This window comes from Neodiprion lecontei, chromosome 3, assembly GCF_021901455.1.
Source record: "Neodiprion lecontei isolate iyNeoLeco1 chromosome 3, iyNeoLeco1.1, whole genome shotgun sequence".
Lineage (NCBI taxonomy): Eukaryota > Metazoa > Arthropoda > Insecta > Hymenoptera > Diprionidae > Neodiprion > Neodiprion lecontei.
Window position 1 is genome coordinate 7,954,280 of NC_060262.1, and position 21,613 is coordinate 7,975,892.

Genomic DNA, 21,613 nt, shown 5'->3' on the forward strand with positions numbered 1-21,613 from the left:
CACGTCAAAGCTTTTCGCCGAAGGAATAATTTTTTTGCCGTATATTTGGGAAACACTTTTTAAATCTCCATGAATTTGGACCGCAAAGATCCGAACAATCATTTGATCCAACGGAACTAACGTATCATATCGCATTGTTACGGTGGTCTTAAAAAATTACAGATGATTTTGACAGTACGACATTGCAATACGCAAAAGTAAAGAATAACTCTGAGGAATAAAATGTTCGCAAAAACAACAGTTCTCAGTCGTTCGATAAACTGTGGGTCAATTTTTGCACGACAAAGTTTACGGTATGAATTACAAATTGTTATTTACTGATGAAATTAACGTGTGTTTATAACCTAATCTAACGTACGGTAACCGTGAGATATTCCTGTACAATTTGTTACTCTACGAAACGTTGAGCAACTTTAGATGTTCCTTTCTCTCTTTCCTTATAATTCGCAATATTTTGTGTAATTTTTTTTGTAAACTGTCGTATCCACTAGTACATGGAGTCAAATTTTCTAATACGTGTATGGAACGCCCTTCAAAAATATCTCCTTTTATGGCAGGACTATCAACAATGCTAAGCGTCTTCACAACTGTAGCAAATCTTACATGCAAAGGCCTTTTCTTTGGCAGTCAACCACTAGATTCAACGAATTGCATAAACGCAATATGTTTATACAAACTCAAGACACGCCAAATCCCAATAGTTTGAAGTTTCTACCTGGAGTTGCCGTCCTCGAACCAGGACAAACAATGGATTTTCCTACAGGATCAGATGCATATTGTTCGCCATTGGCAAAGATGCTTTTCAGAATTGAAGGAGTGAAGTCGATATTTTTTGGGTCTGATTTCATCACTGTAACTAAAGTTGACGAAGACGTCGATTGGAAGCTCATAAAGCCAGAAGTATTTGCTACTATAATGGATTTTTTTGCTAGCGGATTGCCTGTTCTTACTGAAGCACAGCCATCGCTAGATACAAGTAAATGAATTGGACAATTTCATGTGATCTTTTATAACAATTACTCTCAATTGTTTTCTATTCCTAATTGTAATTCATTGACGTTTCTGAATTAGAGATTCAGGATGATGACGATGAAACTGTTCAAATGATAAAAGAACTTCTTGACACAAGAATCAGGCCCACAGTCCAAGAAGATGGAGGAGACATTGTGTACATGGTACGTAAATCAAGTATTGGATATAAAACATTTCTTTCTACTTCAACCATCAACTGTTTTCAATTTGAAGTTACAAAATACTTTTTATTGCCACAGGGTTTCGTAGATGGGATAGTAAAGCTAAAAATGCAAGGTTCTTGTACCAGCTGCCCCAGTTCCGTAGTGACATTGAAAAACGGTGTGCAAAATATGATGCAATTTTATATTCCTGAAGTTCAGGGTGTCGAACAAGTCGAAGATGAATCAGATCGAGCAGCGAAGGAAGAATTTGAGAAATTAGAGACAAAGATTCAGACAAGCAAGACCAGTAACGAACACTAGAGCAAAAGATCTTGAAATTACTTCTATTGATTTTTAGAATGAATAGCATCTTGTAATATACTTAATACTGATATTCATATCTAAATGTAACAGCTATTTGTAAATAGAACAGTTTTTATTCGTTGAAATATGTTGTGATAATGGGGAAGTTTCGTTAAATGTTTTTATTTCATATTTCAGTAGTTGAGGGAAAAATAATGCTGGTATATTTTTTTGTTCTTCATTTAAAACAAAGTTTAAGCAGATACAACAGGTTGAAGGAGTTACTGTGTGATGTTATCAATGCTAAAGTATATTTGTAATTTAATATTAGCAATTATCATTTTTATGGAAATCAGGGAATATCACCAGATTACGTTTAAATACCTTACTTCATGCAAGCAGGAAACTTTTTCATAAAACCTCTACTTACTCGCATAAAAAACTGTAGTGACCAGTTCAATTGTTGTTTTATTTCTTCAATGCTCTGTAAACAGCAGACAATAGTAGATTAGACCGAGGTATGAATTTATGTAGTTTAATATTTGTTGAAATTCATTAAAAGACTGAAACGAGTTATTTCGTTTAATTTATCTCTATGCCTGACGATATTTGTCTTATCTAATCTTAACACATAAAAATCTGGTAAATACTTGCCAAACTATCGGAGTGTTTTGTCCTGACTAAAGATGACACAGGACGACAAATTTTTAGGAAATAAATTGAATGAAAAAATTTCAGTCAAAATTTCACAAGTCTTAAATCGTCCAGCTTATTACCTCTACATTTTGTTCAAATTCAATTCGAATTGAAAAAAAAATTTCTTACCTTCAAGTAAAGACAAGGAGGAGGGTTATAATGATAGTTCAGTTAGAAGTATAAACGCAATGATATCGATGAAAACGACAATGTATAGGACCACTAACTACCATAATATAAAACAGATCAGTTTGAACCAACTTTTTCTTTACGAAAGAAGTAAATTTGTCACTTCACAAAATCATTTCTAATTCAAATTTAAGAATATTAATATTTTCAAACTTTTTAATTAGGGAAATAAAATTTCACTGGCAATTCCAGGTTTTCCAAGTGTGTGGCCATCCTGTAATGGGCATTGGCGACTAGGCTTGGAATTAATCAAATAAATAAAATTTGATAAAATTTCTCAGCTCCTTTATTCAGTATAGTATAGTACAAAGCATTTATCGACTGGACACAGACACCTGCCAAACGCGAATGGTGTTGTCCGAGTAACCGGCAAACAGCGTTTGTCCGTCCGTGGACCAAGCCAAAGAAAGACACTGAGCGGGCTCAGCCTTGCTGGTGGCAGACACAACTTCGGGTTTCAGTTCCTCGACCATTTCCTTGCTTTCAAGATCCCAGATCTTGATCGATGGCCCGAATGCGGCACAGAGCCAATAACGGTTCGGGCTGAAGCATAAGGCGGTGATGATGTCGTTGTGATCCAGCGTATGCAAGTGCTTTCCATCATTCAAATCCCACAGCATTGCTTTGCAATCCTATGAGAAAGGTAAGCAAATAAGAGTATTAGTGATAATCCCGGAAATAGTGAAAGTCAGTAAGAGATTGGTTTATATTTAGTCAGTCCCATATCCGTAAACACTCATGGATATCATGAATTAGTTGTTTGCATCATATTTTATTGGTAAAAATGGATTAAAAAAGAAAAGATGTAGTGTAGAATGAATAACCAAATATAAGTAAATATTATAAATTTTTACCTTGCCACCGGAAGCACAGAGGGAACCGTCTGGAGAGACAGTTACTGTGTTAAGGTACCCAGTGTGCCCATTATGGTTGATCTTTAAACGACAGTTCGTCAAGTTCCAGACCTGTGTATGATAACAAGGGAAATATTGTAAGGGAAAATTGCATAAAAATTTGAAATGTTTTACTTTGGAACAATTAATCAGTCCCATATCCGCTAACACTCACAGAGTTCATGTTTTCCAAAGATTTACATCATTTAGAATATCTTAAATTTTCAATAATTTGTAAGTACAAGATAAAAATGCTTTGACCAAAATATTATCAAACTTTTCCAACAATGAAAATCACTAAAAATTGTTCAAATTATTTGCAAACCATGTCTATGAATTTTTAAAAAAATGCCTCATTATCGTCAATAATTTTACATTACTCTGATCAATATTTTGGTCTGTGGATGCATTGAAAAGTCTCAATTACATGCAAAAATAATATACGACATAATGTACTTAAATTGCAAAGTTCACAAGACATGACTGGAAAGAAAATAATAGTTAGAGCCTTTGCTGTACTTTGAATGAAGCAATTGAATTTCATATTATCAAATTAAAAATTGCAAACAGAAAAGTCGTAGTTGGAATTCATAGTTACCTTAACAACGCGATCCCATCCAGCAGAAACAATGATGGGATTGGAGTGGTTAGGAGAGAATCGAACGCAGCTGACCCAATCACTGTGACCATCATCTTGAATGGTGTATTTACATTCGGCAAGTGTGTTCCACAACTTGATAGTCTTGTCTCGAGATCCAGAAACAATTTGCCGATTGTCTACAGAGAATGCGACGCTGAGGACATCCTGTTGAATGAAGTAAGATTCCAATATTTAGTTCCAAATGAAATATGACAGAACCAATTGAAAATTTCGTTTAGAATCAATATACATACAGTTTGCAGTACACAAAATTCTACATAATAGATGTGATGGAAAATAATAAAGAAAAAAAAAAAAAAACCTTTCTAAAATCCGCTTTTTTCCAAGTCGCATCAGAATCGACAATTTCAAAATTACAACTAGTACTCACAGCGCAGAGATATAGCTACATCATCCCACCTCTTCTAAATACCAAAGAATGAAAAAAAATATATACAAAAAAGCTTCAGTATATTCCTGTTTCTCGAAGATTCTTCGGCCATAGCATAAGAAATAAAAAAAAAATATGAAAAAAAAAGCTTCAGTGGTTTGTACATTTTTCACAATATTTGTTCCCCTCTCGAGATGGATTTGGGTTTAGTCACACCTTGGTATGGTCTTCAAACCTCCTGGTTGTGCGACCCGCAGCCAAATCCCAAAGACGCAGAGTCTTGTCCCATGATCCAGACAAAGCGTAGTTACCATCAGATGAAAGCACGACATCACTGATAAAATGCGAGTGACCATAAAGACGCTTTTGTGGTATACCATAATTGGCATCATCACGTGTTAACTTCCATACGATCAAAGTTTTGTCTGTGAAATTAATGTCATACAATTTTATTTGAAATATACTTCCACTGGACCTATGTTAAAGTGGCAAACTTTCTAAGGACAAGTTATATTTGGATGTCCACACATGATAATCATCTAGACATACACCAGGCATGAAAAGTAGCAATTTAATCATACAAATACGGACTGAACAACATCAAAAGGTGGAACTCCAACAAATAAAGACATACGAAGACACTTTTCAGAAGCCAATAATCTTAAGTAGCAGGTATTTATTTGTGTTGCATTAAATAAACTGCAAAATTAATTTGTAAGCAAAGATAATAATAGAAGAGAGGTGGGAATGTCGCAGGATTAACACGTTGTTTTTGCAGCGTGACGATCTCAGATGTTAGAATATTGTCGGCATTATACAGTATGGCAGTCAAGACTTACCGCGTGAAGACGACAGAATCATATCAGGATATTTCGGGTTGGTTGCGATTTGGGTAACCCATCCATTGTGGCCTCGAAGGGTCCCTCTGAGTTGTAAAGTTTCCGACATTTTACCGTACTTTCAACGTTCCTTGATGAACGGATCACTTGGATTCGATATCACTGACCGCCTCCAACGCGGCGTTGAACAGAAAAGGCAAACAGGATATACGAGCAGCAAAGCCACGCGGCATCCACAAGTTAGCGGGAAGGGAGTCTGTGGAGGGGGAAATTAAGCCGCCCTTTCACGAAACTCATTGTCTAGCTATTACGTGTTTCCATTGTCTAGCTATATTTACATACAAGATGATCAAATATCTCAACTCTTTCTGTACCAAAATAAAATTAGTTTATTCACGAGTTTACACTGAAATCTTCCACATGGGATGTCAATTTTTATGTTCCCCCGTGTTGCGGTAATCAATATATCTACAGCCGAAAATTCTTGAAAATATTCACTACTGCATGATGAGATTTACAACTTGGTCGTTCGAATAACAGTTCTATGGTTATTTATCGAATAGGTATTTACAGCCTCTGTAAACTGGTTGATATACCCACGTATTGCTTCTATAATACCTGGCGGACATGATATTTGTGGTTTTCAGAATTTTTTACGATATCTGTAACTAATCGCCTTGCCACTAATTCGAAATAATTACTGCAGAAAAAAGAAAACCACCTAGCACACGAGAAAACAATAAAACGTACAGGTTCGTTTTGACGTTAACCAATCAGAATTTTACAAGAAAACCGATTACTATTATTTTGAAAATTCATCAATCAATTTGGTTTCTTGCCATTTCTTTCAGATTGGATTGTAACGGAATTTTAATTTTACTCGTCATGTGATATACAAATTCGGTAGGCCAATCCATTTCTATTCCATTTTACATGCAAATTGAAATTTACCTCAAATGAAGATGATTACGAAGATTAGTGCTTTTATAATTTTCTATTGGTTGCTTTCTTTTTTCAAACCTCGTCAATCCATGAAGAAAGATTCCAAACATTTGCACAGGTCGATTCAGATTGATTTCCTCATTACGCAATACGTTTTTTTTTAAATTTCAAATTGGCAGACATCAATATGAATCTGTTTTAATACGTTTCAATATTTTTTAATTTATTGGATAATCGCTTGTAGAAACTTCGGAACTGATATTTTTATTCTCTATAATAACGTATGTTATGTTGAACTATCTATCCAACTTTGATTACAACCGCCATCAATTCGGATTTTTTTTAACTGCTCGTGAAGTAGTCAAAGATTGCCAATGATTTCTGAATGAACGGAATCAACTGATGAAGAGTTATAAGAAAAAATAATGAAAAAAATAAACCGCAATGTAGGCATTCCATAGATCCTCGATCCTACATATCCAATTCTGCAATTGAATATGACTGTATAATTTTTAATTCTTAGAGTTGTTCATGTTAAATAAATGAGACATTACATTTATATGGTCAAAACATTTATATAGCCGTTTTATACATATGTAAAAATAATGCAAATTTCTGAATCTTTTAGCTGTAAGTATGATCAAACTTTTTTAAATTTTCTACTGCGCTACCCAGGCAAGATCAAGCGTAGCATTATTTGAAACTTGTACAGTTCATCGTAACATCAAGTAACCATATTATGACTACGGGCAAGCAATTGTGACGATGGCGTTTTATCGAACATAATTGTCTTAAAATTTAAATTCAATTACGAAAAACGTAAAAATACCAATTGAGGCAGCACCAACTGCGATCAGCATATGCAGACGCGAGCCGGCATCACATGTTTACAGGTAAGTGTATAACCAGATAAATAATGTTCTAGGAAATGATATACAATCATATACACAGGTTACCAGATGGAAATTCAGTTGTAATTCATTACAGAACGTGTTAAATATTTTCGCGGAAGCAGTTTCGTAGTCCAATTCCATATCGTGTCAAAATTGATTTCAAATTCTCCCGCGACAGGTAGTCATAATAGTATCTAAACGACACACCCCATCGAACCGTTGCAGAGTTGAAGCTCCGCCAATAGCTGACAGACCAAAATGAAAAGTAGTTTCATTAATTTTCATAGACTCTGATCATAAGTTGACGGATATCGGTACTTCCCTCGATTTAATTACAATAATTAAGGGCAAAAGAAATGATCGTGACACTTACTGCAAAGTTTCGCCACAAGAGTATACTTTGAATCCGATTGGCGGGCCGAAATAAAAATGCTTTACGATTGGCCAGAGCGAGACAGCCTAGTCGATCCAAACCGAATCTCGGCGAGCGATGCCGAGCGGAAGAATTTAAACGTGACGTCACCCGATCATCACTATTTGTCGGCCATTTTGTGAGTGTGTGGTTGATTGAGATATTTGTGTTGAAATAATACCGGAGCGAAATCGAATGGATTTAGTTTATTGATAAGATAGTTTCCCGTTGCGTTACATGTGCTAAGTGTCAACCGGGTATTGAACATTGCTTAGATCCAAACGATGGAGGAGAAGGCAGTGACGTCTCTGAAAGAGCTTGACCAATGGATCGAACAGTTGAACGAGTGCAAACAACTGACAGAAAGTCAAGTTAAAACTTTGTGCGAAAAGGTGAGCTGGCCGGAGATTTTTCACCCCAAGTTCCTTCATTTCCCCGTTGACTTTCCTAACTTCTTTCCTCCCTGCCGACAATCTGCATCTCTATCCACGCCTATCGCGCCTCGACATCGCCTCCCGGCTAAAAAACCTTATCCAGCATTTTATTCGGTACACAACCCTCGCTTCTCCAAACATTTCACACCAAATCCTTTCTATCACCGATCGTCCCACGTCTTCTTAGGCGTATACGATTGGCCGATATGTCATCGAAAATTGATAGTCACTCACCTTGAATTACGGCTAACGACCAACGTCCCCCGTTCGCCGAGCTCGAATACACGGCGGATAAAATTATCCAACGATTAACCACGCCGCCGTTTGTTTTACACGGAATCGGATTAACTTCCACACCGCGAATTTTTTCCTCTTACTCGCTGCTCATTTTCCCTGTAAACCACATGTTATATTCCGCACACTGTAATAACGAGTAATTTTGTTTTAAACGATTTTATTATTTCTCTATGTATATTTTATGTACTGACGATTTTTTATTACACTTTTTATCATTTGTTTGTCGAATAACACATCGAACTACGTCATTCTGCGATGTCGCGATAAATTTTAAACAAATAGTAATGAATTCAACTTCGTTTCACGCTTCCAATAGTTTAACTTATTTTTAGCATTAGTAGATTAGCAGTAGAGGATTACATATTCGGTATTTCGTACGTCGGGCAATATTTTCTCTGGAATAGCAGATCTACGAAGAACATTCCTGCAATACAATTTCATCAACGCCTGTTACTAATATTTTATTCTACACAATCTTTCAAAGGTCGGTATCTGTGAAACCCTTCTGCTCACAGCTGACAACAGTCAAAATAAATGCGAATACTTTGACGTTTTAATACCCACGCTGTGCTCAGAAGATATTTGATACCTTGGATACGATTATTTTAGGTCAAATCCATAGTACGCTCCACTGTGATCATTTAAATACCGATTGGGCCGTTTTGAATAATATTATTACGTACTTGAGGACGAAAGACTTTATAGCAAATAAAATAAGAATTATTTGTATTATTCCTTTTCCAAATTCATGGGATACTTACTGTGTTACAACATTCAGATATTCCACTGTTTCTTATTGTCTAACTGCGGAAAAATTCCGATATTTTTCAACCCTAATAGTCATTAGTTAATTTTGTACTCGTAAACACTCAGGGACAGTAGATTATTAGTTCGAAAGTCTAAATAATCAAAGAATTCTTATTAGACAAGAATGATAGAAATCATTTGTAATCGTTACCTGTTGAAAATGGTCTTATGTAATTAATAATCCTCATTCTAGAGTCCTTATAAATTTCAGGAAAATCTTTGAACTTTCAGAAACAAATCTTATTGAATACCTTGTTTCATAATTAAGTAACATGTTTTTCGAATCAAGTTCAAGGTTTATTAGAACTATTTTATAGTATTAAGGTTCGTAGAACAAACAGCATTCAACAGAGTTAATGCTGAAAAATATTACATCATGACCCTAAAATTTAAAAAGAATTTAATGCCAATGAAGGTCAATTCAGATTTGTTCACATTTTTTTATCATGCCAGCGAACTTTTCAGCTAGCTCCGACAAGTTTTATAAAATTTCAATGTTCTTGCTAGAAGTTTCAAAAATATCTCTACTTTTTTTATTAAAAATATTTATTTAATTCACTATATTTCAGACAAATCTAAAGCTGTGACATGATGATTTTTCCAGGAAAATGGATCATGACCTGAACGTTACAAACTTTCACCTTATCATTCTTTGTACATTAAAAATTGATCTTGTGAAATGAAGAATCTTTTCCTGCAAACACGAAATAAGTAAACAAGTTGTATGGCCTTGCTGAACCACTTTGATAACTTCGAATTCTGTAGTGATAGGTATTTAACAGATTATCAAATGTCCAGAATGCAGTGTTGAGATAATTTGAAGAAGTGACTCAACTATTATGACAGAAAGAAATTTTTCTCATCGCTCAACTCTTTAGTTATAACTCGGTTCAATTCCAGAACCGGATTTAACGTATGTTTTACGATCATCCAAAACAAGTTTTACTTGGAATTCAGTGGACTGGTATATAATATGTCATAAACTTTGAGAATTAGAGAAAATATCCAGATCTAATCATGTTGATATTAGTTTCTAAAGATATTACATTTTCGTGACGATGATTGTTGTATAAACATAACCAAACAACAGTTCGTTAAAACAGTAAAATGATAAGTTCCTGAGCTTTGGTTGGTCATAAAAACGCCTCTCTTTGTTAGATAAAATTTGAATTTTTCATTAAAAGAAAACTACGACATGGGTAAAACTGTGTGATTTCCCACTTTTTGCAATTAATAATTGTTGACCTTTTTAATAATTCCACCAAATATTGTGTAGAAATATGTTTCGAATTTTGAAAGTATAGTTTCACATCAAACCTTACTTGTTTGAGGGTTTATTTGGCTGAAGATTATTAAACTCGATCGGTAATGTGAGCTGCTTCGCAAGTTGTTCTATACTGTTTATGCTTTTTATAGCAGCACTGTAAGCATAAGCGTAAGCTACAAAAACAAACTTGTTGGAACTTTGGAATTTAAAACATTTTTATGTTAATGATCAGCTAGTGATAGATCGGCATCTTGTAATAATGTCAACTTGGCCATAGTTGCAGTATTTCTACAATGCCTGCAGTTTTTTATTATCGCAGGAGTATTTGTTTTTAAACTCTAGAAAAAAAATCAGTCAGAAATTTTATATGTACTATTCGAAGTGAACATTGATAGACTCCACATAATAAGGGGGAAAATTGAAAACTTCCACTTGCCTGTTGTATTTTCAAACTTGGAGCAGTTTTGTACATATTTTTTTTTCTCTTGCAAATTCAAAATCTATCATCCAGAGTTTACGTTATATTATTAAAACATACTCGAGTCATGACATAATGAAGCGTGTTTATAATAATGACTATGCAAGCATGTAAACATTGGAGAATAATTTGAGTCTGTTTTTTAATTTTCAGGCAAAAGAAATATTGGCCAAGGAGTCGAATGTTCAGGAGGTAAAATGTCCTGTGACGGTATGCGGAGATGTTCACGGACAGTTTCACGACCTGATGGAGCTGTTCCGAATAGGTGGCAAATCACCTGATACAAATTATCTCTTCATGGGGGATTACGTCGATCGTGGATATTATTCTGTTGAGACCGTTACTCTCCTTGTTGCGCTCAAGGTACGAGATCACCAGACATTCATTAGACGAGTTTGAGAAATATATTCATAATAATGAATGGTGGAGTGCAGTTTCGATCATAAAACTATATGATAAAGAAAGAAAACATAGTAAAACAAACAACACTCAGTATTTCCATGATGAGCACTTTGATCCAAGCAGTGTGAATTTAAGGTGAAATTGTTAAACAGTAACGAATCACTTCAACAATTTATTTGAGAAGATATTTTCTGTTTGCGCTTAGTTGTAATTAGCAATAAGCCTTGGTAAAAAATGCAGAAAAGAGTATTTTGATACTTCAATATTAAAAAGTAACCAGATTTTTTTTTTTGAGATTTATACACTAGTAATCTTTCTTAAGACTAAAGAAGTGAAAATCTGGTAACATCAAGGTAACATCAAAGTTTAAAAACTGTTCGATTAATCTTTGTGATTATAATTGTTATTGTGTTGTGATTATGGTAAAAAGCAAAGTAATAATTCCAAGATTGTGTAAACCATTTAACAGGTGAGGTATCGAGAAAGAATAACGATTTTGCGTGGTAATCACGAGTCTAGACAGATTACACAGGTTTACGGATTTTATGACGAGTGTCTGCGCAAGTATGGAAATGCGAATGTATGGAAATTCTTTACCGATCTGTTTGACTATCTGCCACTCACCGCATTGGTCGATGGTCAGATATTCTGTCTTCATGGAGGGTTATCACCTTCCATCGATACTCTCGATCACATCAGAGCATTGGATCGTCTTCAAGAAGTTCCGCATGAGGTTTGTACTGATATACTGTTCCATTTGGAGCCTTTTTATAATAACAACAGTATCAAATTCTGGTAATAAAAAATGGAAAAAAAATCATGATTTCCAGGGTCCAATGTGCGATCTACTCTGGTCAGACCCCGATGACAGAGGAGGATGGGGTATCTCGCCTCGTGGAGCAGGATACACCTTTGGCCAAGACATTTCTGAGACGTTCAATCACTCTAATGGTCTAACTCTTGTATCGCGAGCTCATCAGCTGGTAATGGAAGGATATAATTGGTGAGTTTCCTTTTGTAGCTAACAATAAGTTCTGTCTCCACATTAACCACATTAGCAATTCGACAAATTATACATGGAATAATAAATTGAGAGCAGTTCATCGGTTGGGAAACTTTCAATAAAAAAATTCATTCTTAAATAATAACTGAACTGTATGAATATACATCACATATTTTTCCAGGGTTCGTATGCACAGGGAAAACCGAAAAAACTCGGGGAATTTCTTACAGCAGGGAAAAGTCAGGGAGTTTTCAAAATATCACTGGAATTTTGAGTCTGTCGAAGAAATGAACTTGTTGTTATACAAAGTAGTATCGTACTTAAGAAAAAGAAAGTTGCACTCAAAATTTTTTTTCTTGCATCACTATACATTGTACATACCTCCTTACTTAGTACCAAACTATCTTTCGTTTGCTTGTTATGAAAACTCGCCGGCTGTTGTGTGTAAATTGATAGAGTTATTAGATAAACATAGTTACTAGGTAATATTGAAGGTATTAGTTTGAATGTAAAAAAAAATTGTCAGCAATCGGCGGCATATTTTTTGAAGGTTGCTGGAAAATTTCGATTTTCAGGCTGGAATACCTGTAAAAGTCAGGGGATTTCAATTTCCAAAAAATATACGAACCCTGCTTTAGTTGATAAGATGTTTCTCTGATTGTTGAATATCACTTTTGTTATTTCTACTAACCAATTTGTGATTATTTAATAATCTATAAAATTTTTCTTCCAGGTGTCACGATCGTAATGTTGTGACTATTTTTTCGGCGCCCAACTATTGCTATCGCTGCGGAAATCAAGCGGCGATTATGGAACTGGATGATGCATTGAAATATTCATTGTGAGTATAAGAGTTATGTAAAGTAACACTGCTGTAAAAGAATTTATTTCTAGAATGAAAATATTATCACTTTTTTTACGATTGCCATACTAGTTAGAAGATTCTAAAAAAAATTGAATTGGCTTGTATACAAGGTTTACCAGCATTTCAATAACAAAAAGAAACTTTCTCATTGAAAGTTATGGAAAAATCTGGAGAATTTATTTTGCAGTTGGGGTCGATAGCTTCGAGAGTAAACTCTTGACATATTGGAAATGCAAAAAGAATATGTAATAAAATATAAATTTCTTTGTTACAGCCTTCAGTTTGATCCAGCACCGAGACGCGGTGAGCCGCACGTTACTAGGCGGACGCCAGACTACTTCCTCTAAAGAAATTATAAAAAAAGAAAAAAACAGCCAAACACAAAAAGGAATGGAAAAGATAGAGCAGGAAATAATTCACGACAAACTGGAGGTAGTTGTTAAGGTAGGAGAACAGAATGGATTTGGCTTTATAAATATGCCAAGAACCCTAACATAACTTTATAATAGGAAGATCGGTGTGACTGTAGGGCTTTTGGAGCAAACCTTACATGCCATGTATAATGTCGCGTATTACCTATGTTACAGTCTTTTCAAAGTATCTCACACTTACGAAATGCGAGCTGAAAAGAAAAAAAAGAATGAATAAAAAGAAAAATAAGTAAATAACTAAATAATAAACAAATCCTACACATCTCAAATCGATTCACCTAGCTATAAATACATTCGGTTTTACAAGTTCAATATGTAACGCTTGTATTTTTACTATATATAAATGAAAATAAATGGACAAGAAACGTATGAAATAAACTGTAATAAACAAAAACAAATCCTCAAAACGCACGTGAAAAGAAAACGGGGGTAATTTTATTATAAAGCAATTCGTAGCCAGTTTCTGTGCCGGTTGTTAGAAATGTTACATACGCACTCTGATAATAATTACAACAGATTCGTGCAACTTGTATAAATCAGGCAAATCACCGAATATACAACTATCTGACTTAAATTTAGAAACTGGCACATTAATGCTAAATAAATAAAAACGATTGTTCGTATTTGGTGACCAGCAAGGTCACGACTGGTGTGTAACAAATATCTATACATAGAAATAGGAAACGAAAAGATAAGTTGAAAGTGGGAGAGACGTGTGTGTGTGTGTGTACATAAAGCATGTAAACGCACGTATTGGCCATCCTTGTTATAATTGACAGGTGGCACGTTATATTCGAGATAGTTGACGCTGAAATTTTTACTAATGATATCAAATGAAACGATGCTTTTCCGATGTCTGATAAATTAATTGATTAATTGATAATTGAAAACATAGTCAAAGAATTGAATAAATAGCTAGGTATGTATCGTGTTAACCGTCGATCAATTAAAACACAGCCACATGCCACATAATAAAAGTATGTACGCGCCAGCTACGAGCCACACCAGATTATTTGACAAAAATCTGTACGGTTTGACGAAATTTATCGGTGAATCACACACAACTTTGAAAGAAAACACACGCAGATATATTCATTCGTAGGCATAAGCGTGCAAATTGCAAGTATACATAACTTCATAATTAATTATTATAGTAGTGCTCCTAGAGTGGTGGCTTTCATATTATAATTATTATTATTATTGTACAATGATCAAGTAAACGTGAAGTCTTTAGAATACGCACTTTTTAGTCATTTGTCAAGACATTTGGTAAATAGTTCAACCAAGAGCGAGAGATGAGACGTAGCACACGATTCTTCTCATGCCCCGTTAAGACCTGAGTCCAATAACTCAATTCTCTGTACATCAGAATAAGCATTTTTTTTCTCGTTTTATATTCAAAACACATTCAATAAATGGTAATAATACAACAGTTATTTGCAGTTGAATGAAATAGTAGATGTTAGAATCCAATAGTATCATCAAATGATTAGCAAAATGGCATATACAAATACATATAAGTACGTATGTACGATAAGAACGAATTGTGGCTGCTAGACGACACTGTATTCTTCATTTTTCATCAATCATACATTTTTTGCTAAAATTACTACATGAAGGGTACTGCTAGCAATATTATTAAGGGATTTACACAGACGCTGAGAGTATGAATTTTTATTGAATTTAAAATGGTTTTGAAATCTACTTGGAATACGAGTCAGTAGATACATTTTTCACTCACTTCCCAATTAGATAACATACAGTGTACTTGTAAAGTTGAACAATGATTCGATCTCTTAATCTGCATACATCTCTGTAAACAACTTAGTATAACGTCTAAAGTATCGCGACAAGTGCACGTGAATTTCTTTATATTTTTTCTCTCCATCTTCCTTTAATAAACTCTGCTTTTTGACCAACGGATAAGTATGCTACAGATATTTGCACAAGATGCATTTGCAAAGTGACTAATTGACTACATGAACGTGCTTGGTGAAAATCATCGCTTGTTTACGGCTTCCGAAGCCTAGTTTTTCTTTCAGAAAAAAAAAAAAATAATTTAAAATAAAAGGAAGTCGCTGCTAACTAGTTGCCAACAGTATTTGAACGGTGTTGATTGAATTAATCATTATAACAGTTTTTTGTTGTAAACATACTTGCAACTTAATGTAAGTAAATGGCATAAGAACTGAAGTAATTTCAGGAATTTTAGCTGACTGCACTTGAGAGAAGCATGCTGTTGGCACTACCGATACATAGTTCTAGTAATCGTGCGAAATTTCGCGAATAGTGTCAACCTGCTGAAAATCAGCTTTTCTCTACGTAGTAATTTTCACTTATTCACACTTTCAAGTAATATTTTCATCTTATTCGCTTAACTAAGAAGTGAAACAACAACCTCCGCTCCTAATTATTTTCGGGCATACTAAAAATGCCACACATACTTGTAGCTATACTAATACCTGACTGTTACGCGCTATCGATATGATGAAAATTTGAAACTTGTATTTGGACCTGATGTTAGCGTGTCATCCTTCACATTTTTACTTTTCATTCTCATTAATCTTTACATGTTTATTCTTAATTTAGGAAATGAATAAAAAAAGCGTACAAAATGAATGGAGTCTCTTATAATATCACAATCCCTTGTCAACTATAATTACTTTTTGTACTGACGTAGCCGTTCAAAAGATTCGATTTATTTTTTATTATATTTATATAACCTATTAGCAAAGTGGCATAGCTGGTGAAATTTTACAATAGATTTAGGTATTTACGTGAAAAATTCACAATTTTTTTGTTTTTCGTTACATATGGCTCTCGTAAAATGCATAGATGTTGCACTCGAAAAATTTTATATTTATACACATATTTTCAGTCTCCGGCAATAAGTAGAAGAGGAATGAAAAGGGATCGAAAAGAATATATACATGTATATGAATAAAAAAGATTCCGTATAATATAAGTGATCGGCAAATACAAATAGCATACAATAATTTATCTACATACTAATTTTTGTAATTACCAACCGTTTTAAAAATTTTTTTTTTCAACATGAATTTGGATACATCAAATAGATGTTTGTATAATTTTTATCTTCGTCTATGGTATAATAATTCAGCAATATCTGAGTCAGTTTTATTATTGTGGCAATTCCACATGATAAGTACAATAACAAGTGGAACAAGACCTCGAAATTTGTCATGATTATTCACCTCTTCAGGTTGGGCAAGAACTTGGGATTCGATTTTGTATCTTACTTATAATCCTATTTCAATAAATTATTGACATATTGAAACACCCGCTTGACAGACGTTTGACATTATAAGGTCAAGCAGCATATGTTCCTTCATTAATACTAATCCATTATTCTATAAAGATTTAATTCTAACGCTTACAGAAAAATCGTCAATTTGCGATTTAGGTAATGTATGATTATTTATTTAACTTGACAACAATTAATGCCCATTTTCATTGCTGTCAAATTCTCTTAGCATAGAATTCCTGCATAACTAAACAGGTACATTATTTATTCTGGCAATGTTGAAGTAACGTTTTGTTATTGAGTTACAACTCAAATAACAATTCGCTCATAATATTGCCCAAATCACAACTGTGGAATCTTAGTCGTAAAACCCCGTTACTTGTGCAGCATTACTGACTTGATAGTTACGTAAAACCTTATTGAATAATGTAGTTGAAAAAATTTAGTCTGACATATCAGAAAAGTTGTCACATGAAAAGAGAGCTTGAATATTTTTGTTCGGTAAGTTTTTGCTTCCTATTACTATATTCACATTCATCAACAATCTTTTCAGACCCATAAATCTAGATTTGATACATTTCACGCACGTGACTCTTTACATATTATTCATTTTGCTGTATCATTCTTTTTGTAAGCAAATCAGTAAATTTACGTAAACGATTGTGCTTTTCACATTAACATTCATTTATATCGGTCTACTCTTCGTGGATGTACTTATTCACAGATGTATCATCCATTTTTGTAATATACAAAATATAAAAATATACTTCAACAACAATAATCAGTTATTCTACAGTCTCCCTAATTAACACTTTTTATTTATAATTTCATACCTGTATCTAGATCGAGCAATTGCTTCATTAATTCATACGTGGCAAAACTTACAGCTACCATGGGGACAGCTCTAAGATAGTTTATACTCATTCCACGGTAAAGTCCTTTGATGATCCCATTTTCTAGGTAAATAAGCTTCATTGTTGCAACCATTCCCGACCTGCAATAAAATGTAAATAACCTACTAAGTACATACGATATCACATAGATCGCAATTTTTATTTTTCTTAAATATAATATTTGTTCGTGTATATTATCAATTGGTAATGTTTTATACGCCACTGTTTGATTTTTTTTTTTGCTAACTTCATCTTTGAAAACTCTCATTGTATCGATTATAAAATATATTTACCCAAATTTATGGGTAGCCGGATTCATCATAGCTAATTGCATTCGCCGTCTAGTTACATCTAAGGGATAGGAAACACTTTGAGCAACTGCCCCTGCAAAGCCACCACACAGCAGCTTGGCTGGCAATGTTAGGACTAATCCACCTTTAACAATGAGAAAATGATTGCATTAATTTTGCATAAACTTGTGCAAATTTGTATAGGAAATCAATAATTATGGAACAATGGAATTATATTGATTGATGAAGACAGAGGAATTCAATAGTTTGAGACCTTGAAATGAAACATTTACCAGTATTTCTGTTGCATTTGTTGCACAAATAATTTGGTGCGTACTTCATACAGAAGAACTTGAACTTTTCGAAAGAGTAGAATGACAAGCCTGCGTATGGAACCATTCCGCATATTGTAGGCATAAATCCTCTGTATAAGGCTTTGATTCCACCTTCCTAAAATTAAATTTATTTATAGTTGCATGCAGATTAGAAGTTCATTGAAAAACTTGAACTTGAACATATTTCCTTGTCATCAAAATTAAAGTACTGTAATTTATAGGGACACTTGGGAAAAATTAAGCTGCACACTTCTTTTTTTTTAAAAAACCTCAACAAACTTTGATGCATCGAAGCATCAATTTAGATCGTAATTAAGACATTCAACTTTTATTCTACTAACGGCAGTTCGGAATGATAGACATAGCAACTAGAACTTTACAATGGTGAAGAATTGCGAAAATCTTAGACCTCTTCTGTAAAGAAAACTGATTTTTTGCCACCTATCTTGTAAACTAATTAATGCAGAAGTCTCCTTATTACCTGCTTGAAAATACTAGCAGCCGTATGTGCTATTCCAGTGTAAACATGTTCTCCGGTGACTTGAAATGCCAAACGTGCTCTTATGGTATCGAGTGGATACGTCAAAGTTACAGCGGTTACTCCAGCTCCTGAACCAGCCAGGAATTTATCTAATTGGGTGCGACTACCCAGTAATCCTCCTAAATACTGTCAAGAGTTGTTATTCCGTGCGCATCATGTTACATAATTCAAACGTTTATTTCGTTCGTTTCAAATGTTATATATCGTGAAGAATATTGATAAAGATTTGTTACAGAGTTCACTGCAGCATTTTCCTCAATTTTTTTTTAAAGAATTTTGTTTCATTTCTTTCCAACTAATTTAACCATACTCTTCAAATACTTTGTTCGAAAATGGTAAAAAATCCGAAAGTGAAAATATTTTTTTTCAAAGAATCTTTGCCTACTTAATTCAACAACCTTTTTTTCAATTAAATGGAATGTATAGAATGTATGAGGTTTTATTCAAAGAAATTTTATTTGCAAACCTGGTTATTTTCAACATTTCATACATCATATCACTTTATGCAGATGAAAATAATAGGTACTGGACAGTGAAAATCACAATGGGATGTAAAAAAAATTGTCGAGAATTCATAGATTTATATTAGACATTACCTTTTTGTATATCTCAAAGGCAGTAAATTGTGTTGCAGCATAAGGAAAAATTCTGACCATTTGTGCACCATTTCCTTTATATAAGGCAAAAAACGCCTCACGTTGAACTATTTCTTTTAGTCCAGCAAAAACGCCTGCCAAACAAAGTTTCTAATTTTTTTTGAAACGTAATACACATAGGGAATTGTTATTTTATCGTTAAATATTTGACATATAAGTACTTTGTTACACAAAATCGATTCTCTGTAATTGAACTTGGCGAATACTTTACCTAAATGCTTGTAATGTTGACTGTGTGCTTGTAACAATATTTTTATTCTGTCTAATGGTGCAACCGCAGTTTTCGAACACATACCTGCGACACCTGTGGACTTGAAAAATTACATAAAGAGCAATGTGGAAAAAAAGCAAATTGTGAAAATACAAAATTCAGTGTAACATCAATCTTTGTCATGATCAGCAAAGCTGACATGATACATATTAATTTAAGTTCACATCAAGTTAGTTTCGAAAAGGGCTGAGTCAAATATTGTGGAAATACATAGGTATACATATTCTCTCTTTGGAAGGATTTTTTGAATTATAATGCAAATTTTCTTAGAAATTCTGAACCAAAGTTATGATACAAAGATGCAACTGTGGAGATCTCAAGAACCCCAACAGACTGTTTATTTTTTTACGTTAAAAAAAATCCATTTTGCTGTAGAAATCTACTGTCTGCAAATAAATTGTAAATTTAAAAACAAGACTGCTACTACAGACAAGTAGTGATCCTCAAGATGATTATTACATACGTACAAAGATTATACACGATAATCATTTGTAACGTTCTAGACTGAAGTTCGTATGATGATTATTCAGTTACGTACGATGTATTTGCAAATATTCATCAGTCAATATCTGACAGTTGCAAGGACTTACCGCCGGAAACAAGGCTTTTAAAAACGAACTCGGCGTTCTTTTTCTCACTTTTTGTTGCAAAAGACATTGTCCCTAGTTTCCTGTTCGCTTGCCGGTAACCGAACAGATTTACTACTTCTTAAAATATAAATAAAAAAAAATTGATTGTATGTACATGAACTTGCTGTAACGTATGTTGGAATGTTTAGAAAGCGGGTAAGTGTTACTCGTGCGGACGAGAAATGTCAAGTAGCAGGCTTCGGTATTCGAGTTTTCTCCACGCACACGGCTACGTGTGCCGCGTATTCATCTATTTAGGCAAACACACCGTTAACCACACGAACAGCCCCCCCCCCCCCCCCTTGCCGCGCGACAAGCACATATTTTCCAGCAGGAAGCAGTATGTTGAACCCATTTGAGTTGAACGCATGGGTTGAACGTTGCGTATGAAAGATGACCTCACTCCTTGATTTAGCATTATCTAGATATTACGAGTTCCAATCATGGACGTATATGACGTATGGCAAGTGCAGGAAGGAAGAGAGGGGCGAGTGAAAAGAACTCGTGTTTATCGTGTATCAGGTGGTGGAACTAGCTCTCCAAACGAGTCAAATTGAAAGAATATGCTATAGTCGGTAGTTACCGACTGAGTAAGATATTACTTATTTTCAAAGCAAAATTATGTACAGTGCCGAGCTAAAATATTAGCGAACGTTTTTGTTTCATACGAGAATAACGATAGAAAACTTATTCCAGCAATAAGTCGCAATAGAATTACAGAAATATATTTGCTCATATTATTGTTTTGTAAGACCAAATGTTGTTAGACATTAATTGTAGTTAGCTTTGCATATAAAAGTGCGCCAGTTGCCAGTTTTACCTGATAATATTATCCAAATGAGTGACATTTATCGATGTCGCTTAACACTGACTACAGCATCATCTGATTATTGTTACATACCCTTCTGGAGGGTTTTTGGGTGATTTGAAATGCTCGATATCACGCTGAAAACATTAGCTTTCTTGCATTGCCTAATGATTACTAAAAACAGCCAGTTGAATGGGGCTTTTTGAAACTAGGCAAGGGCTGAAGCAGGGAGCTTCGGTATAGGAATTTTCTACCGTTATCAAGCCGGGATCACTATGAACTTAACTTAATGGAACGGAACGTAATGATACGTAACGGAAAGGAACGGAATGGAACTAGAATGGTATGGCAGTAGTGAAGCGGGATTTTCAAAAAGTAGCGACGGCGCAGGTGTTTTAAATGACAGTGGTCATGAGTGACGTTTTGTTTTACTCGTGACATTGCTCGTGATATCAAAATGCCGGTGGTACGAGATAATTATTTAATGTTCAATTTGCGTTTTGCTGGGCATTTGTACGTAAACATGAAAAAAAAACGAACTGCCTTTCAGATTTCTTGCCGCTACAGA

The 21,613-nt window shown here is 34.3% G+C and overlaps 4 protein-coding genes across 5 annotated transcripts; 2 read left to right on the forward strand and 2 right to left on the reverse strand.

Moving 5' to 3' along the window:
- The first annotated feature begins 85 nt into the window (after window positions 1-85).
- LOC107217502 (NFU1 iron-sulfur cluster scaffold homolog, mitochondrial) lies at window positions 86-2,051 on the forward strand. Its single transcript, XM_015655056.2, has 4 exons — window positions 86-293; window positions 558-976; window positions 1,072-1,175; window positions 1,272-2,051. Exons 1-4 carry the CDS (start codon window positions 223-225, stop codon window positions 1,494-1,496), a joined length of 819 nt encoding a protein of 272 aa, XP_015510542.1. The 5' UTR covers window positions 86-222; the 3' UTR covers window positions 1,497-2,051.
- Window positions 2,052-2,631: 580 nt separating this feature from the next.
- Window positions 2,632-5,332, reverse strand: LOC107217506 (guanine nucleotide-binding protein subunit beta-like protein). The gene is made up of 5 exons (XM_015655062.2): window positions 5,127-5,332; window positions 4,504-4,712; window positions 3,855-4,061; window positions 3,218-3,328; window positions 2,632-2,995 (listed from the first exon to the last, which is right to left on the reverse strand). Exons 1-5 carry the CDS (start codon window positions 5,233-5,235, stop codon window positions 2,678-2,680), a joined length of 954 nt encoding a protein of 317 aa, XP_015510548.1. The 5' UTR covers window positions 5,236-5,332; the 3' UTR covers window positions 2,632-2,677.
- Window positions 5,333-7,489: 2,157 nt separating this feature from the next.
- LOC107217507 (serine/threonine-protein phosphatase 2A catalytic subunit beta isoform) lies at window positions 7,490-13,314 on the forward strand. The gene is made up of 6 exons (XM_015655063.2): window positions 7,490-7,765; window positions 10,810-11,019; window positions 11,528-11,791; window positions 11,889-12,061; window positions 12,795-12,902; window positions 13,201-13,314. Exons 1-6 carry the CDS (start codon window positions 7,658-7,660, stop codon window positions 13,271-13,273), a joined length of 936 nt encoding a protein of 311 aa, XP_015510549.1. The 5' UTR covers window positions 7,490-7,657; the 3' UTR covers window positions 13,274-13,314.
- A 1,632-nt stretch (window positions 13,315-14,946) lies between these two features.
- On the reverse strand, window positions 14,947-20,536 carry LOC107217525 (graves disease carrier protein). Of its 2 annotated transcripts, none has more exons than XM_015655089.2 (7): window positions 20,199-20,536; window positions 19,549-19,641; window positions 19,278-19,411; window positions 18,622-18,807; window positions 18,099-18,255; window positions 17,809-17,950; window positions 14,947-17,616 (listed from the first exon to the last, which is right to left on the reverse strand). In XM_015655089.2, the coding sequence occupies exons 1-7, from the start codon at window positions 20,263-20,265 to the stop codon at window positions 17,442-17,444; spliced, it is 954 nt and encodes a 317-aa protein (XP_015510575.1). In that variant the 5' UTR covers window positions 20,266-20,536; the 3' UTR covers window positions 14,947-17,441. The 2 variants fall into 2 exon arrangements, with proteins under 2 accessions (XP_015510575.1, XP_046591396.1); XM_046735440.1 differs by lacking the exon at window positions 20,199-20,536 and adding an exon at window positions 20,076-20,112.
- Between the last annotated feature and the right edge of the window lie 1,077 nt (window positions 20,537-21,613).